Here is a 19,369-nt window from a genome sequence, read left to right as displayed (position 1 = left end):
GAACTTGTATTGAATATCTGTTTCATTGAAACAAACAGAAACTTCAAATGTTTAATTTACCTTTAGAAAAGACGGGCTTATGTCATATGAAATCTCCACAACTAATTTGTTTCTAATTGAAAAGTACCCACTAATGTAGTGGTTTGAAGCAAAATGCTCTCCTTAGGAAATGTTCTTAGTTCGAGTCATAGTATCAGTGTAGTGTGCATGAGTTTAGTATGTTATCGTCCCTCTCAATAGTAAATGAGAAATATTTTTGCTCACCACTTTAACCCAATGTATACCTCATCACTCTTCTCAGCACTTGACACGTGTCCATGAGCCTAAATATAGTTTTTTTTTTTGGTCAAATGATGGAAGGAAATGAGCCTAAATATAGTTAACTATTTGCTTGTATTTATGAAATCATAGTTATGCTTATGGGTACATGTCAAACGATGAGAATGTGTAATGATACATCTTAGATTAAAGTGGTGAGCAAAAATACTTTCTTAAGAAAGGTCCTCAAAAAATTAATTTCTAATTATATCATTAACTTGTGATTCTCACACTTGTTATTTGTTCACGTCTTAAAATTGGCCACACATTTGTCCAAGTCAATTACGTTCATGTTGTTGAAACTTCTGTACGGATAAGTCAATGAAGCTTTTGGCACAATCAGCAAAACAATATATTCTTGTCGTTTTTCATTGGAAAAAACGCGGGCTAAATGGCAATCAATCTTGAGGCGCAAGAATAAAAAATATCAGTCAACAAGGTGGTGCGTGGTGGCCAAGCCCCAAACATTATAATTATTTTCTTATAAAATAACACAAATTCGAATCTCATTTTAGATAGTTTAAAATACATTCTTTAAGTACAAGTGGGTTATGTCAGCCAGTTAAGATAGTGAGTCAAATCTCTTAAGTTCGAGTTTAATTTTAATAAAATAAATAAATTTAAAGTAATTTAGATTATCATTTATATATTTTTTTTAAAGTACATTTTTCAAAATAATATTTTCCTTGAAGAACCCGAAAAATAATATTAAGAATCATATGCAATTGTAAAGGATTTGTAACTCAAGTGATTATGAACATTTACCCCATGCAATAGTGATCTTAGATTCGATTCTCCTTTCTCTCAATATTGCTCGTATTAAATATATATATATATATATGCAGTTACACCAATAAACTATACTTTTCTTTAAAAAAAAATATCACAAATTCAAATATCCTTTCACATTAAAAAAATATTTACTTTCTTCTAAAACTCTAATATATATTTTTAGGCACTTTGTGTAGAGATTTCATGCAGCCAGGAGAAAAATATTCCTTTGGAGGGGTTGGACCAAATAAAGCTCATTTGTTCGAACAAGTCAAACACATTTTTTGGACCAAGTTTGAAGTCTCTAGTCTCCCACCACTAACGTGTCCATCAAATAATTTATAAAACATAACTAATCAAATAAAGCCTAGATCTATCTCTCCACGCTTGAGAGACCTGAAAACGGGTCGTGTTGACGGGTTTCGGGTTATGTTCGTGTTAACTTGGGTTGATACTGAACATGACCCGTTAAGTTGGTGGGTGAAAAATATAAGACCCAAACACGACCCTTACAATTCGTGAATGACCAAACGACTGTTAAGAATAAACCGGAAAAAAAAACTATCGCCTAGCCAACAACCCCCTCTCTCTGTCCTTTTTCCTCCAATTTCTATCTTTCATAAACACCATCTAGAAGTCTACAAGTTCGGGATTAGACTTGCATAAAGAAAAAACAAGAAGCGAAACAAAATAGTTGGTTGATTAGATTATTTTAAAAAAAGACAGAGAGGGAGAGACGAGAGATGGAGGGAAGAAGAGAAGAAAAAAAAAAGGAGAGATGGAGAATGATGGAAAGAGGAAGAAGAAAAGGAAAAAAGAGAGAGATGGAGAGAAGAAGAAGAAGAAAAAAAAGGGAGAGATGAATAATGAACGAAAGGGGTAGAAGAAAAGGAAAAAAGAGAGAGACTAAGAGATGAAGAGATGGAGAGAAGAATAAAAGTGAGAAGGGGAGATCGGATGAGACAGTCGACCAGTTTGGCATTACTGTCTTTGTGAAAATAATCGCAGATTCCTGTGAGATAAATTAGTTTGACGTTTGATAAACTTTTTGTTAAAAGTGTTGTTGGTACTAATTTTAGCATAATCAGAAAATGATTCCTGCATAATCATTAAACCTAGCACCTCTTCGAAACTGATTCCTACATAATCAAAAAAATGAAAGCACCTCATTAGCTGCTTTCCTTTATAGCTTTCTCTCACAGCAATTTTCAACAATAAGTGATTTTCTCATAGTTTACCAAATGAGCTGGATCTCCCAAACTTTTTTAAAAATCATTTATCACCCCAAATAAGCAATGCTAAACAGGCACTGAGAGGGAAGAAGAAAGAGGGAAAAACAATATTTAAAAAAGAGAGAGTGGGAGAGATGGAGAGATGGAAAAGAACAAAGAATAAAAAAAAAGAGGCAAGCGTCTGTTGATGTTGAGGAATTGAGATATTAAAAAAAAAAAAAAATTTGCAAAATTACAAAATTACCCTCCTTGATGGGTGGATGCAAATATTTGCGAATTGACCTGACACAATGGTTGGCTACTGGGTTCACCTATTTTCAACCCAACCCATTAAGCTCAACCCAAATATTGATAATTTCGTGCAAATTCGTGTCGTGTTAACGGCTCGTGTGCAATATTGTCCGGTCTACTTAAGTAGGGACGAATCCAGCTATTTGTATGGGCTATAGCCCATGCCTTTTTTTAGTTGTCAATATCCATGTATTCTCTCTCTTGCCCATGCATTTAAAAAAAAAAAAATTCAATACATATGTTCTCTCTTTTTCTTATTTTCTTCATTTCTCTATCTCTTCTTCCTATTACTTTTTGTTTTTCCGCCTTTCCCTTGTTGTTTTTTTTTCCTTTGTTTTTCTATTTTTTTTATGGTTTGGATCTACTACGAATTGAGCTTTTTCCATAGTTTCTTCTTCCTATATATATATTTTTTGCTTTTCTCTTTTTTTTTTCCCCTTCGTTTCTCCTTTTTTATTATGCGTATCTCTTTTGTCTCTAACATGTGTTGTAAAGTCCAACTTGGTGCGATATGGCCCTCACTGCTGAAATTTCCTGCGTATGTAAGATAAATTTAGCCCACGGAGTTTTGAAATCCTAGATTCATCCCTGTACTTGAGAGGAATTTGATAGAACTTGGGCATTTGGTATGCATGTCAGCAGGCTACGCATACATGCACCATAAAGAAAGGAGAAAAAGAAAGACAAAAATGTTGCTGTAGTCTTTAAAGGATGACCTAGTCAGTAATATCCAACACCATCAATTGAATGTGGGATCAGAATGAAGGAATTAGTTTGAAACGTTTGCCATGAAAAAATAAACCCGGAATTTTAGTTTAAGAGGGTACCTCAGGTACTTTAGTATTCAAACAAAATTTCTTCAAAATCCTACTAGAACTTTTTTTTTAATATAAAAAAATAATAATGTTGATTAAGTTTCATGTCATGGCCATGATTCATCCATTCAATCTCAACGGTTAAAAACACACACATTCAACGGCTAATATGTAAATTTGAGAGCTAAATATTTAATATCAATCAATCTAAATTAAGTCCAAACCCAAAGTCTATAAAATGTATGTTTGTGGATATGTTATCAAATAAAATGTATAGTCTATAAGAAAACATTACTCATAATATACTTAAAACCATGAAAATGAATAATTCCTTTGCCCTCAAGGCTAAGAATGAACTAAGTCTTAAATGAGAGGGAGAATGAAAGGGATGAGGAAAAGAGTAGGAATGTTGAAGAAAAAAGAGTAGGGTTTTATTATTTTAGGTTCGACCCATTCGAAACGTGGTGTCTCTTAATTACAATTCTTTTCTTCAAGGAAACACATCATAAAGAATTAGAACGTGTGTGTTTGGTTTTGCGGCTACTTCTAAGTTGAACCTTAGGGTGCCTACGTATCCCTTTCATGAATCAAGCCACTCGTAGTTCAAAGAATTGCAAATGAATAAATGACTATTGTTAGGAAAATTTGTTTGAATTGTATATTTAGCTGAAAAAATCAAGGATTCGATTTTGAATTGTGTTTTGGGGTGAATTTGGTTAAGAAACCAAAGATTCTGTTTGACTTGTATTTAATAGCGGTTGCATCTAGATTGAGCCTAGGTTGCCTACGTACCCTTTTGAAGGGATTAAACCAACATAGTTTGGAAGTTTGGAAAAGTGTTTATGCGAATTTGGTTAGGATAAACCAGGGATTCAAATTTCATTGATGTTGCATCTATTGGGATGGTGGACTGCCTACTAGGAGCACAATCATATCAGCATCCATTTCCATAGTGAGCCTACGAATGACTTTAGCAATAGCAAGTTGCAAATCAAAAAACAAACCCCAAACTTCAGCCTCTAGAATTTGCCCTTTACAATGGTTCGCATCAAAACCACTGACCCAGTCCCCGAAGGAATTACGAATCACTCATCTAACACAAATAAAGCTTGAAGCACACCTTCTAGACCCATCCACATTAAGATTAAATTGCCCTAGCTCAGGAGGTTCCCAAGCAAGCAAAAGTTGAATTTTAGGAGACTTTGTATCACCGACATGGCTAGCCTTATACCACTCCCTTACAACAGCAACAATAATCTTCTTAGGCTCATAACTCACCCCATCATCCATGTTAAAAATATGATTATTTCTCCATTTCCATAAGACCCAGCAAGTAAAAACAAAAACTAAAGTCCATGGCAAGTCATCAGCCCACATAGCTTTAGACAAAAGATTAGATCAAAGCCAAGGATGGAAATCCATCGGGAAGAAATGGGAATGAGCACCAGGACAAAGCATAGCCTGCCAAACACTAGTAGCCTTCTCATAGTCCCTAAAATATACAAAATGGACTAAACTTGCCAATTACAGTAGTTACAGGCTGGATCAACAATCAAATGCTCCTAGTACTCTGCTCATTAGACAAAATTTTGCCTTGAAAAACCAGCCAAAGGAAAATTTGAAGCTTAGGAGGAATCTTCAATTTCCACAAGAACTGACAGTCATACGAATGCCACTCACTACCATGAAACAAGAGAGCATAAGCAATTTTTACAGAGAACATATCATTTGCAGCATGCCCCCAAATTTAAGCATCAGGAACTGTACCCGTCACTCCCATAGGGATGCAAATAATTTGCTAAACCAAATCCGTATCCAGAACTGCCTTTACTTTGTCAATATCCCACCAATCCTCCTTAAAAAAACTGGAGACATTGCGAGTCACATCCCCAACTTGCAAAACCCCAACTTGTTTAAAAAGAGGTCTTTCATTCAGCCACCTATCCTGCCAAAACTTAACTGTATCTTATTTCCCAATCCTCCACAACATGTCTTTAGAAAATAACTCCACCCCATGCAAAATACCCCTCCAAGTAGAGGAACAAACCTGCTTTGTAGGCAGGGAAGGGTCCAAAATTGATGTACCTTTAAGGTATTTGGCCTCATAAATCCTAGCACAAAGCCCCGAATCCTTGTTCTGAATCAGTCACGCCCTGTTCTAGAAATAAAGAATATTCTAGAATAAAGGTGCATGAATTGAAATAAATAAATAAAAAGACTGAAAATTTGGTTAAAATACATTACCATTATATTTATAATTTTTTTTAATAATAATCCTACGAGTGTACAAGATATAAATAAAAGTTTATCACTCTAAACTAATCTAACTTCTCTGGTTTCGGCTTTGTCTTGCCCACTAATTGATCTGAAAAACAAAGTAGGTGAGGGATGAGCAAACCATTGCACAGTGAGTAGATTATGTAATATGTCAGTTAAGCAATGTCATTTTACACACTCTGGAAAAATATAATAAAAAGATACACAATCTAAATCATATTACATCATTACTTCATATCTTGGTTATCCTTCACAAATTGTACCTAGTATGTGACCCCTATCGGCCTTACTACCTTATGTCCCCGTCTGGTATATTTTTCTTTCGGATACCCCGTCACTGAAGTTCTCATGTTCCATGAATTATACATACTTCACAAAAACTCCAAACAATATATATTGTGTGAAATATGGCACAAATTAGACATGCTTGACTTGAAAATAGAGAGAGGTTTGTAAATAGAATAAACCCATGATTTTCACATTTATCACAAAATAAGAACTTTTAGAACATATTACATAACCCACTCACCATGATAAGTATGAAATATTGCAAGACAAACACACACGCTCTTCATCTTTTTTCTTTTTCTTCCTTATCTCTCTCTCTCTCTCTCTCTAACACTACTTCATGGTAGAAATCTATCTTAAAGGATTAGAATGAATGATTGAAGTATGGTAGAATGATACTTTTAGGAGATGCTATGGATGCACCCAAATAATATTTATATATACAATATTTTAAACCAATAAAAGATAAGATAAAAAAGTAAGGGAATAATATGACTCATCCCTCTTTGGCCAATGATATCCAAAAGATAAGATAGAAAGATAAAGGAATAATGTGAGTCATCACCTCTGGCCAATGATATCACATCACTTGTTATTACTAGTATGCAAAGTGGCATGACAATGATTATTTGATTAAAACCAATTCTAAGTCTCTACACGTGGATAACAAGAATGGTGTCATCTTTCAACTAAATGGATAATCTCATACTAGGCTTAAGATTTAATAACATATAAATCTTCACAATAAATATTTAAATAAGAAAATTTCATACTAATAATTAATATGTAATATGAATAATATTTTATATATATATATATACATATATATTATAGGTTCTCACAGAATCCTCCAACCAATTTTAGCTAGTAAGGCTTGATTCATAGCAAAAGACTTCTTAAAACCCAACCCTTCTTTACAGTTAGGACGACAAACAAAATTCTACTGACAGAGATGAACTTTGGTTTGCTTTTGACTACCTCCCCAGAAAAAATTTATATTCAACCGATCTAACTCATCATAAACACTTACAGGTTGTAGTTTGCATAGAGGAAGTCACAGCTTGGATTAAAATTGCTCGACCTGCATAAGAGAGAAGTTTGCTTTTCTAGGAAGCTAATCGACTGTGCACCCTATCCAGCAACTTCTAATAGTAGCATGAGATTGTATGTAAAAGAGGCATGCCTAAGTATTTGCCCAAGTCAATAGTTTGAGGAGAGCCACAAATACAACTAATCTCCTTAGCCACCTCCTTCGTAGTATTGGGGGAACAAAAAACAGCAGATTTATCATAGTTCACAATTTTCCTTGAAGCTTGACAAAAAGGCTCCAAACAACCCTTCATAATTCGAGCTTGTTTAATAGAGGCTTCAGCACAAAGAATACGGTCGTTTGCAAAAAAGAGATGGGAGACCATATGCCTAGATTGAGACGATTTATCAGTTTTCCAACTACCTTTTTGAACCAAATGCAAGATGATGTGAGAAAAACCAAAAAAATTATTAGACTAAGAGGTAGTGAGTCTCAACTTGAACTCAATGGTTGAAGCTTTTTCTCCTCCTGCCATATGAGTGATTTTGAAAGGGCACTCAACATGAGAGAGGTCCAGAAGTGTCATGGGCATGGTAATGGGGGAGCTTCTACAATGAGGAGTTAAAGTGAGGAGGTTATTTGAGGAGACCGATCCGACCGTCGAAACATTTAAAATATTTAAGTCCCATGATTTCTTTACATTTGTTGATGGTGAGATTTGACCTCCTCAAATAACCTCCTCACTTTAAGCCCTCATTATAGCCTTTCCGTGGTAATGGAGAGGCATCCTGTATTGTTAATGTAATGTTGCTGTCCAGCCGAAACATATTGAGCTTAAATTATGTTGAGTTTAGGCTAGGCTAGGTTCCCCCAAACTTGTTGGGCTTAGCTGTGGTCATTATCAAACACAATTATTGGTGAAATTTCTTCCATATTATGGCTCCACTTTATAAAACGCCTAATTTGAAAGCAAAAGTAGTAGAATTCTTTAGTGATAAAAGAGAAGGGCATTAACTTGCAGACTAGTGGTAGCATGTTCGAATCTTTATGACATCATAATAGTGTGTGTGAGAAACCCTCTTTCTCCTGTAGTTTAGACTATCACTTGTACTCCAAAAAGAAAAGAAAAGGAACTTGACTTGCATTCTTGCAGTCTTGCAGAGCAATGGTTTTAGTTTTGAACCATCTTGACACCTTAGTAGTGTGTGGCAAGAAACCCCCTTTCCCCTTATAGTTTAAACAATCACTTATATTTAAAAAAAAAAAAAAAGAACAATAAAAGCATACATACCATATTATTAACTCAGAAAAATCGAAATATCATGGACACCGGCCATGGCTCTTTTGGCCTTGCTACATGAAAATAACAGAACCCAAAAAATAGAAAATCAAGGAAACTATGGCAGAGAGTAATGTGACTGATGGTGGAATGCGACCGCTGTCTTTCCTTATCAGCATCCCTTCAACGATAGAGTAGTTCATCAAAATGACATAAAAGGGTATGAAAACTTGTATGAAAAATTTGTCCAACTCCCCCAAAAAGATGACTCTAGAAATCCCAACAGCAAAGGAAGCCATGTTCAAGATCACCAGAGCAGCCATTGGAGCAAGAAATAATATTGATGTTTGGAAATCAAACACCCCCATATTGTAACGCTTGAGTTGGTCAACATCGTCAACTTTGTTGGTTGGGAAGAAACTGGCTTCTCTCATACCAGTTTTCTTCATGAAGGCATCCACACTACCATATAAGTGAGATGTAACTGACTTCATCATCCATATCCTTTGCTCATTTATCCAATGTTGAAATGTAAATCCCATTGAGAAAATCTCGTATAAATATTTTGAAATCGATGATAGGAATACGAACAAAAATACGATGAAGTATGAATTTGAGACCTGCAAATCCAAGAACAAGACCAATATATATTCGGATATTGCATGACACTAAATCAAATTGAAGATTTTATGACGAGAATTATTTTTTTATGAGGGCGGTAGAAATATTTATATTGTGAGATTGTTAGACTGTGCATGTGCTTCACACACTCAATCAAGAATAAACCTACTCACACTAGTAAAAATGACCTCAATATTTACGGATGTTTAGTAGTTATTGCCCTCTAAATGAGCATTGATACATGTCCCTACTTATAATTGTTTGTGTCATTAAGATAGTATAGGAACCCGTATATGTTCCCAATTAGGAGCCAATAACAACTAAACATCCATAACTATTGAAGCTTTTCATTGGTGTCAATAGTTCAAATTCACAGTCTTTGTTGTCAAATAGCGTGACAAAAAAATAGATTTTTTTTATTATATGCAAGGATTTCCTTAAAGATAAGTACTCTTTATCTTGAATCATTTGCGCAAAAGAAATTTGATAGAAAGAAATATAAATAGAAAAAACTTTAATTACCTCTGGGTACAAAGGAAGGCCATTGAGTGGGCAGAGCTGAGGTATGGTAGCAAAACACCACAATGGCAAGAAATACAAAATGGGGAAAAGAGCAAGTTCTGCATAACACATGCTTTGAACGAAAGTGTACGTTTTCGAAGGGCCATATATAAGAGGACAAAACTTGGAGATAGCAACATCAACCAACCCAGAGGTCCATCTAGTCCCTTGGACTAAAAAGTCATCCAAATTGGTGGTGCCACTGCCCAAGAACTGTGGCCTTGGTGGATTACAATACACTGAAATCCAACCTTTGCAATGCAAACGAAACCCTGTGAAGTAATCTTCCACCACAGACCCATACATGAAACCAACCTGCCATAATTGAAAGAAAGACCACAATTATTATTAATAGTATTAAGTTGAATGATTCAATGGGTATGGTTTTAATAGTATCTGTACTTGCCTCTTCCCCCCATTTGGTGCCATTTTCGAAGGCACAAGAGGCAAGGAGTTGGGCTTCATTTAGCAATGCATTCTTTCTGTGGATGAGCATAGCAGGCTTGTTGTTTTGGTGGAGGGATTTGATGAACTCAATGGATGGACCAAAAGATTGTCTAAGTTTCATGGGATTACCGTCTGGAAATTCAATAGTGAAACAAGTAATTAGCTATAGAAACTTGTGATTAATTATAACATACAAGAAAGAAATATGTACACGGATTAATACAAATACATGCTTATATAGTGCCTAGGAATATATACTATTAATGGATAAGGGGTTCGTAACTCAAGTGGTTAAGAGCAGCTGCAATTACCAAGTCGATCCAAGTAAAACACACCTTCATGTATGGAGTTTGAACATAAGGACAACCTCTTGATGTAATAGCCAGTACCAGACACACATGGCCCTCCAACCCCATCAAAACCTTGCCATTGCTGCTTTGAAAGTAGTCAAGACCAGTCATAAAATCGTCAGACATATTATTGCACATAATATATATATATATATATATATGTGATTTTCTTTAATTATTTAGAGGCTAATTTGTAATTAAATATATTACTTCACGTATAACTAAAGTGAAGTTTTGTCCTTGCATCCATACCGAAAATATCGACCTCAGCTGACTGTCATTGTCAAACACAATTATTGGTGAAATTTCTTCCATATTATGGCTCCACTCTATAGAAAGTTTAATTGAACGCAAAAGCAGTAGAATTCTTTAGTGAATAAAATAAAAAGGGCATTGACTTGCAGACTAGTGGTAGCAAGTTCGAACCTCTATGACATCATAGTTGTGTGTGTGAGAAACCCTCCCTCTCCTGTAGTTTATACTATCGCTTGTACTCCAAAAAGAAAAGAAAATAACATTGACTTGCAGAGCAATAGTTTTAGGTTTGAACTATCTTGACATCTTAGTAGTGTGTGCGAGAAATCTCATTCCTTTTTGTAATTTAGATTATTGCTTGTATTAAAAAAAATAATAATTTGAACAATAAAAGCATACAAACCATATTATTAACTCAGAAAAATGGAACTATCATGGACACCGCCATGTCCCTATTGGCCTTGCTACATGAAAATAATAGAACCCAAAAAATAGAAAATCAAGGAAACTATGGCAGAGAGTAATGTGACTGATGGTGGAATGCGACCCTTGTCTTTCCTTATCAGAATCCCTTCAACGATAGGGTAGTTCATCAAAATGACATAAAAGGGTATGAAAACTTGTATGAAAAATTTGTCCAACTCCCCCGAAAAGATGACTCTAGAAATCCCAACTACAAAGGAAGCCATGTTCAAGATCACCAGAGCAGCCATTGGAGCAAGAAATAATATTGATGTTTGGAAATCAAACACCCCCATATTGTAACGCTTGAGTTGGTCAACATTGTCAACTTTGTTGGTTGGGAAGAAACTGGCTTCTCTCATACCAATTTTCTTCATGAAGGCATCCACACTGCCATATAAGTGAGATGTAACTGACTTCATCATCCATATCCTTTGCTCATTTACCCAATGTCGAAATGTAAATCCCGTTGAGAGAACTTCGTATAAATGTTTTGAAATCGATGATAGGAATACGAACGAAAATACGATAAAGTATGAATTTGAGACCTGCAAATCCAAGGACAAGACCAATATATATTAGGATATTGCATGACAATAAATCAAATTGAAGATTTTATGACGAGAATTATTTTTTTATGAGGGCGGTAGAATAGAATGGATGACTATAAGATAAATACTTATATTGTGAGATTGTCAGACTGTGTATGTGATCCACACACTCAATCAAGAATAAACTTAGTAGCACTAGTAAAAATGACCTCAATATTCACGGATGTTTAGTAGTTATTGCCCTCTAAATGAGCATAGATAAATGTCCCTACTTATAATTGTTTGTGTCATTTAGTTAGTATAGGAACACATATATGTGCCCAATTAGGGGTTAATAACAACTAAACACCCATAATTATTGATTCTTTTAATTGGTGTTAATAGTTCAGATTCACAGTTTTTGTTGTTAGATATCGTGATAAAAGATAGATATTTTTTATTATATACAAGGATTTCCTTAAAGATAAGTACTATTTATCTTGAATCATTTGCGCAAAAGATATTTGGTAGGAAGATATATATAAAACTTTAATTACCTCTGGGTACAAAGGAATGCCATTGAGTAGGCAGAGCTGAGGTATGGTAGCAAAGCACCACAATGGCAAGAAATACAAAATGGGGAAAAGAGCAAGTTCTGCATAACACATGCTTTGAACGAAGGTGTACGTTTTCGAAGGGCCGAATATAAGAGGACAAAACTTGGAGATAGCAACATCAACCAACCCAGAGGCCCATCTGGTCCCCTGGACTAAAAAGTCATTCAAATTGGTGGTGCCACTGCCCAAGAACTGTGGCCTTGGTGAATTACAATACACTGAAATCCAACCTTTGCAATGCAAACGAAACCCTGTGAAGTAATCTTCCACCACAGACCCATACATGAAACCAACCTGCCATAAATGAAAGAAAGACCACAATTATTATTATTATTATTAAGTTGAATGATTCAATGGGTATTTGTACTTGCCTCTTCCCCCCATTCGGTGCCATTTTCGAAGGCACAAGAGGCTAGAAGTTGGGCTTCATTTAGCAATGCATTCTTTCTGTGGATGAGTATATCAGGCTTGTTGTTTTGGTGGAGGGATTTTATGAACTCATTGGATGGACCAAAAGATTGTCTAAGTTTCATGGGATCCCCATCTGGAAATTCAATAGTGAAACTAGTAATTAGCTATAGAAACTTGTGATTAATTATAACATAGAAGAAAGAAATATGTACATGGATTAATACAAATACATGCTTATATAATGTCAAAGAATATATACTATTAAAGAATAAGGGGTTGTAGCTCAAGTAGTTAAGAGCAGCTGCAATTACCAAGTGGATCCAAGTAAAACAATATATACAAAAACACACCTTCATGTATGGAGTTTGAACATAAGGACAACCTCTTGATGTAATAGCCCGTACCAGACACACATGGCCCTCCAACCCCATCATAACCGTTCCATAGCAGCTTTGAAAGTAGTCAAGACCAACAAGTCATAAAATTGTCAGATATATTATTACACATAATATATATATATATATATATATGATTATCTTTAATTATATTTAGGGGCTAATTTGTAATTAAATATATTAATTCATGTATAACTGAAGTGAAGTTTTGTCCTTGAATCCATACCCAAATTGCCGACCTCAGCTGACTGTCATAGATATCATTATTACTTATGTTGTGAAATTTTTGAGGGAATTGAACAAATGCTAGGGAGGGTGATATCTTTGGGTCAAGATGGAAACACATTGCTTGCCGAGCCGAACTTGGATCATGGCAATGCATGTCACAATCTAGCCCTAATATGTAAGGAGAATTGCTTATCACACCAGAGACCCGTAGCTGAAAAACAGTAAGTACACAATATATTAATTTACACGTAAATAAATAATTAAATATATGGATACGTAAAAAAATTGTTCAGTTGTCAAATAATCTGGCATGTATAAGTTATGTCAGACTGTCATTTTGGGTCGATGATAAAATGAATTATTAGTTTGAATATGTGTTGCTAAATTGATAGCTTTGATAATACGTAGCATAATATATATATTTGTTGAGAGAATATTACTGTAAATGCGTAAATAGACGAAGATTAGTGAAAGATCGAAAGAAAGAGATACATACAAGAACATTGAGCGCTCCAGCCTTAAAATGATGGGGATGAGAAGGTCTTTTCTCACGAGAAACATAAACAAGGAGAGGCATATTTTTGGTTTCATTTTCTTGAATTGCTTCATCACTGGTTGTTTCTTGTATAACCTGCCAAATTTCATGACATGGGTTATGATCATGAATTTATGTTTGTTTTTTTTTGTTTTTTTGTTTTTTTTTTGTGTGGGTATGGAATGCTTTCTATCCATTAGCAAAGGAAAAAATAGGAAAATGCACACTAGTCGGTTGTCAAACCAAAGAAGAACTTGGAAACTTGGCTTGTTGTGATGATGAGCTCACAAACCAAAGGCTTACTCTCAACATATTATCAATATATTATGACTAAATTATAAAATTTTGGGAACTATATTCTCAAAAATTATATCTAGGGACTAGGGTCTTAAATATAACTCTACTTACAAATTAATTTGAATATTAACCTGCTCCAAAAAAAACAAAAACAAAAATAAAAAAACCTACTATGGGGAATCAAGTGTCATCACCAAGCCTAAAAACTCATTGATATTTATTTAGAAGGTGTAAAAGTAAAAGATTTCTTTTACATCGATGATATAAAACTAAAGTCAACAAACAATACCAAATGTTAATATATATATATATATATATATATATATATATATATACCTCAATCAGTGCAGGGTGATCTCGACCCAGTCTGCTCCTTGTGTCCCCAACCGTTGCTTTTTCTCTTACTCTTTTCTTGAACACCTCATATTTCTCCTGCACCCAAATCTCTCCCATCAACTCTGGTAGCTAGAAACACCATTAAATAATATATAATATATTGTCACATTTGAGTACTGTTTTCGTGTGTCCTATCCACGGTTCATTTTGAATATCGTCTCTCTATAGCTTGTATGTTATAGTTTTCTTTTTCATTTAATGCACAAATTAATTATATAGCTTGTATGGCCAGCTTTGTAAGTAATAAAATGTTGTGTTGGTTAGTATACAAAAATTTCAACTCTCATTCACCTTAATATCTTCTCTGTCTTGAATGAACTCGCTGCCGCCAAAATCAGCATCCTCCTCTTCTGCAGAGAAATAAGCCTCCGGAGCCCTGCACTTGATCCCATACCTCCTACAAAATGGAAGCCACCACTTTGCAAACCTCCAAGCCTCTCTCATACCCTTCAAAGTCACAGCAGCACCACCATCATCGGACAGATACACATGAAGTTTATCTGGCGGATAGTCCATTGCCATGGCAGATAACACAGTGTTCATCACCCCCACAGTCGGTTCCTTCTCCGGATCCGCAGTGCAGATGAACACATCAACAGCTGGGAGCTTATCATCGCCAGGCAGCCTCTCCGGGAATGCGGTTCGCGAAACGGGACGCCATCGAAAAGACTGACTGAGGAGCCACTCGAAGGATAGGAGGATTTCCGAGACAAACACAAGAAGCCATGCTAAGGTGGTTGCTTTGGTTTTGGTAGTGTCTTGGAAGAAGAAGAAAGAAGCTCTGTAGTAAAGCAAGAAGACTAAAGCTATAGAGTGGAAGAATATATGTGTCCGGTTGATGAAGATTGAAAGCTTGTGGACATGGCAGAGATGAAGGGGGAGCTTAGAAGAAGTCTCCATATCTTCTTATATCGTGGCAAGTTTTGTGCTTGGTGTGTGCGTTCTCTCAACACGCACAAGTATCAACTACCTACACCCTCCACCTCCTTTTAAAGGACCATAAACGACAGAGTATTGACTCATAAATTAAGGTAAAACTAAGTTTTATGAAAATAAAAAAACAAAAAAACGTTGAAAATGTTTTTAGTTTTCTTGATAAGCAAGATATCATGGCCGCCACGGGCTGACTTCTGTGACTATGTATTTCAATGAGGACGACTAATTACTTTCTCTACTTATATTACAATAATATTAGAGGGAGAGAGAGTTTGATTATTTAATTTATAGTTACCAATTAGCTATTGATTTAGTGATATTTCTCCACATTTCTCAAACAGAACTTGTATTGAATATCTGTTTCATTGAAACAAACAGAAACTTCAAATGTTTAATTTACCTTTAGAAAAGACGGGCTTATGTCATATGAAATCTCCACAACTAATTTGTTTCTAATTGAAAAGTACCCACTAATGTAGTGGTTTGAAGCAAAATGCTCTCCTTAGGAAATGTTCTTAGTTCGAGTCATAGTATCAGTGTAGTGTGCATGAGTTTAGTATGTTATCGTCCCTCTCAATAGTAAATGAGAAATATTTTTGCTCACCACTTTAACCCAATGTATACCTCATCACTCTTCTCAGCACTTGACACGTGTCCATGAGCCTAAATATAGTTTTTTTTTTTGGTCAAATGATGGAAGGAAATGAGCCTAAATATAGTTAACTATTTGCTTGTATTTATGAAATCATAGTTATGCTTATGGGTACATGTCAAACGATGAGAATGTGTAATGATACATCTTAGATTAAAGTGGTGAGCAAAAATACTTTCTTAAGAAAGGTCCTCAAAAAATTAATTTCTAATTATATCATTAACTTGTGATTCTCACACTTGTTATTTGTTCACGTCTTAAAATTGGCCACACATTTGTCCAAGTCAATTACGTTCATGTTGTTGAAACTTCTGTACGGATAAGTCAATGAAGCTTTTGGCACAATCAGCAAAACAATATATTCTTGTCGTTTTTCATTGGAAAAAACGCGGGCTAAATGGCAATCAATCTTGAGGCGCAAGAATAAAAAATATCAGTCAACAAGGTGGTGCGTGGTGGCCAAGCCCCAAACATTATAATTATTTTCTTATAAAATAACACAAATTCGAATCTCATTTTAGATAGTTTAAAATACATTCTTTAAGTACAAGTGGGTTATGTCAGCCAGTTAAGATAGTGAGTCAAATCTCTTAAGTTCGAGTTTAATTTTAATAAAATAAATAAATTTAAAGTAATTTAGATTATCATTTATATATTTTTTTTAAAGTACATTTTTCAAAATAATATTTTCCTTGAAGAACCCGAAAAATAATATTAAGAATCATATGCAATTGTAAAGGATTTGTAACTCAAGTGATTATGAACATTTACCCCATGCAATAGTGATCTTAGATTCGATTCTCCTTTCTCTCAATATTGCTCGTATTAAATATATATATATATATATGCAGTTACACCAATAAACTATACTTTTCTTTAAAAAAAAATATCACAAATTCAAATATCCTTTCACATTAAAAAAATATTTACTTTCTTCTAAAACTCTAATATATATTTTTAGGCACTTTGTGTAGAGATTTCATGCAGCCAGGAGAAAAATATTCCTTTGGAGGGGTTGGACCAAATAAAGCTCATTTGTTCGAACAAGTCAAACACATTTTTTGGACCAAGTTTGAAGTCTCTAGTCTCCCACCACTAACGTGTCCATCAAATAATTTATAAAACATAACTAATCAAATAAAGCCTAGATCTATCTCTCCACGCTTGAGAGACCTGAAAACGGGTCGTGTTGACGGGTTTCGGGTTATGTTCGTGTTAACTTGGGTTGATACGAACATGACCCGTTAAGTTGGTGGGTGAAAAATATAAGACCCAAACACGACCCCTTACAATTCGTGAATGACCCGAAACGACCTGTTAAGAATAAACCGGGAAAAAAAAAAACTATCGCCCAGCTAGCCAACAACCCCCTCTCTCTGTCCTTTTTCCTCCAATTTCTATCTTTCATAAACACCATCTAGAAGTCTACAAGTTCGGGATTAGACTTGCATAAAGAAAAAACAAGAAGCGAAACAAAATAGTTGGTTGATTAGATTATTTTAAAAAAAGACAGAGAGGGAGAGACGAGAGATGGAGAGAAGAAGAGAAGAAAAAAAAAAGGAGAGATGGAGAATGATGGAAAGAGGAAGAAGAAAAGGAAAAAAGAGAGAGATGGAGAGAAGAAGAAGAAGAAAAAAAAGGGAGAGATGAATAATGAACGAAAGGGGTAGAAGAAAAGGAAAAAAGAGGGAGACTAAGAGATGAAGAGATGGAGAGAAGAATAAAAGTGAGAGGGGGAGATCGGATGAGACGATCGACCAGTTTGACATTCTTGTCTTTGTGAAAATAATCATGTCAGATTTGCTGTGAGATAAATCAGTTTGACGTTTGATAAACTTTTTGTTAAAAGTGTTGTTGGTACTAATTTTAGCATAATCAGAAAATGATTCCTGCATAATCATTAAACCTAGCATCTCTTCGAAACTGATTCCTACATAATCAAAAAAATGAAAGCACCTCATTAGCTGCTTTCCTTTATAGCTTTCTCTCACAGCAATTTTCAACAATAAGTGATTTTCTCATAGTTTACCAAATGAGCTGGATCTCCCAAACTTTTTTAAAAATCATTTATCACCCCAAATAAGCAATGCTAAACAGGCACTGAGAGGGAAGAAGAAAGAGGGAAAAACAATATTTAAAAAAGAGAGAGTGGGAGAGATGGAGAGATGGAAAAGAACAGAGAATAAAAAAAAGAGGCAAGCGTCTGTTGATGTTGAGGAATTGAGATATTTAAAATTTCTTTTTTTTGCAAAATTACAAAATTACCCTCCTTGATGGGTGGATGCAAATATTTGCGAATTGACCTGACACAATGGTTAGCTACTGGGTTCACCCATTTTCTACCCAACCCATTAAGCTCAACCCAAATATTGATAATTTCGTGCAAATTCGTGTCGTGTTAATGGATCGTGTGCAATATTGTCCGGTCTACTTAAGTAGGGACGAATCCAGCTATTGCGCTGTATGGGCTATAGGCCATGCCTTTTTTTTAGTTGTCAATATCCATGTATTCTCTCTCTTGCCAATGCATTAAAAAAAAAAAAAATTCAATACATATGTTCTCTCTTTTTCTTATTTTCTTCATTTCTCTATCTCTTCTTCCCATTACTTTTTGTTTTTCCGCCTTTCCCTTGTTGTTTTTTTTTCCTTTGTTTTTCTATTTTTTTTATGGTTTGGATCTACTACGATTTGAGCTTTTTCCATAGTTTCTTCTTCCTATATATATATTTTTGTGCTTTTCTCTTTTTTTTATCGTTTCTCCTTTTTTATTATGCGTATCTCTTTTGTCTCTAAGATGTGTTGTAAAGTCCAACTTGGTGCGATATGGCCCTCACTGCTGAAATTTCCTGCGTATGTAAGATAAATTTAGCCCACAGAGTTTTGAAATCCTGGATTCATCCCTGTACTTGAGAGGAATTTGATAGAACTTGGGCATTTGGTATGCATGTCAGCAGGCTACGCATACATGCACCATAAAGAAAGGAGAAAAAGAAAGACAAAAATGTTGCTGTAGTCTTTAAAGGATGACCTAGTCAGTAATATCCAACACCATCAATTGAATGTGGGATCAGAATGAAGGAATTAGTTTGAAACGTTTGCCATGAAAAAATAAACCCGGAATTTTAGTTTAAGAGGGTACCTCAGGTACTTTAGTATTCAAACAAAATTTCTTCAAAATCCTACTAGAACTTTTTTTTTAATATAAAAAAATAATAATAATGTTGATTAAGTTTCATGTCATGGCCATGATTCATCCATTCAATCTCAACGGTTAAAAAAACACACATTCAACGGCTAATATGTAAATTTGAGAGCTAAATATTTAATATCAATCAATCTAAATTAAGTCCAAACCCAAAGTCTATAAAATGTATG

The 19,369-nt window shown here is 34.8% G+C and overlaps 3 protein-coding genes across 3 annotated transcripts; all 3 read right to left on the bottom strand.

Moving 5' to 3' along the window:
- Window positions 1-8,226: 8,226 nt before the first annotated feature.
- LOC148919971 (quillaic acid 3-O-glycosyltransferase CSL1-like) lies at window positions 8,227-9,058 on the bottom strand. The gene is made up of 2 exons (XM_089044501.1): window positions 8,996-9,058; window positions 8,227-8,921 (listed from the first exon to the last, which is right to left on the bottom strand). The coding sequence occupies exons 1-2, from the start codon at window positions 9,056-9,058 to the stop codon at window positions 8,376-8,378; spliced, it is 609 nt and encodes a 202-aa protein (XP_088900627.1). The 3' UTR covers window positions 8,227-8,375.
- Window positions 9,059-9,171: 113 nt separating this feature from the next.
- LOC148919970 (quillaic acid 3-O-glycosyltransferase CSL1-like) lies at window positions 9,172-10,595 on the bottom strand. The gene is made up of 4 exons (XM_089044500.1): window positions 10,533-10,595; window positions 10,266-10,362; window positions 9,890-10,062; window positions 9,172-9,798 (listed from the first exon to the last, which is right to left on the bottom strand). Exons 1-4 carry the CDS (start codon window positions 10,593-10,595, stop codon window positions 9,226-9,228), a joined length of 906 nt encoding a protein of 301 aa, XP_088900626.1. The 3' UTR covers window positions 9,172-9,225.
- Window positions 10,596-10,925: 330 nt separating this feature from the next.
- LOC148919969 (quillaic acid 3-O-glycosyltransferase CSL1-like) lies at window positions 10,926-15,370 on the bottom strand. The gene is made up of 8 exons (XM_089045595.1): window positions 14,698-15,370; window positions 14,347-14,442; window positions 13,675-13,809; window positions 13,177-13,389; window positions 12,906-13,005; window positions 12,516-12,688; window positions 12,085-12,438; window positions 10,926-11,545 (listed from the first exon to the last, which is right to left on the bottom strand). Exons 1-8 carry the CDS (start codon window positions 15,304-15,306, stop codon window positions 11,000-11,002), a joined length of 2,226 nt encoding a protein of 741 aa, XP_088901721.1. The 5' UTR covers window positions 15,307-15,370; the 3' UTR covers window positions 10,926-10,999.
- Window positions 15,371-19,369: the final 3,999 nt, after the last annotated feature.

The sequence above is a fragment of the Prunus mume genome, linkage group LG2, assembly GCF_029339155.1.
Source record: "Prunus mume cultivar Tortuosa linkage group LG2, ASM2933915v1, whole genome shotgun sequence".
Taxonomy (NCBI): Eukaryota; Viridiplantae; Streptophyta; class Magnoliopsida; order Rosales; family Rosaceae; genus Prunus; species Prunus mume.
This window is presented reverse-complemented; position numbering and strand designations above follow the sequence as displayed.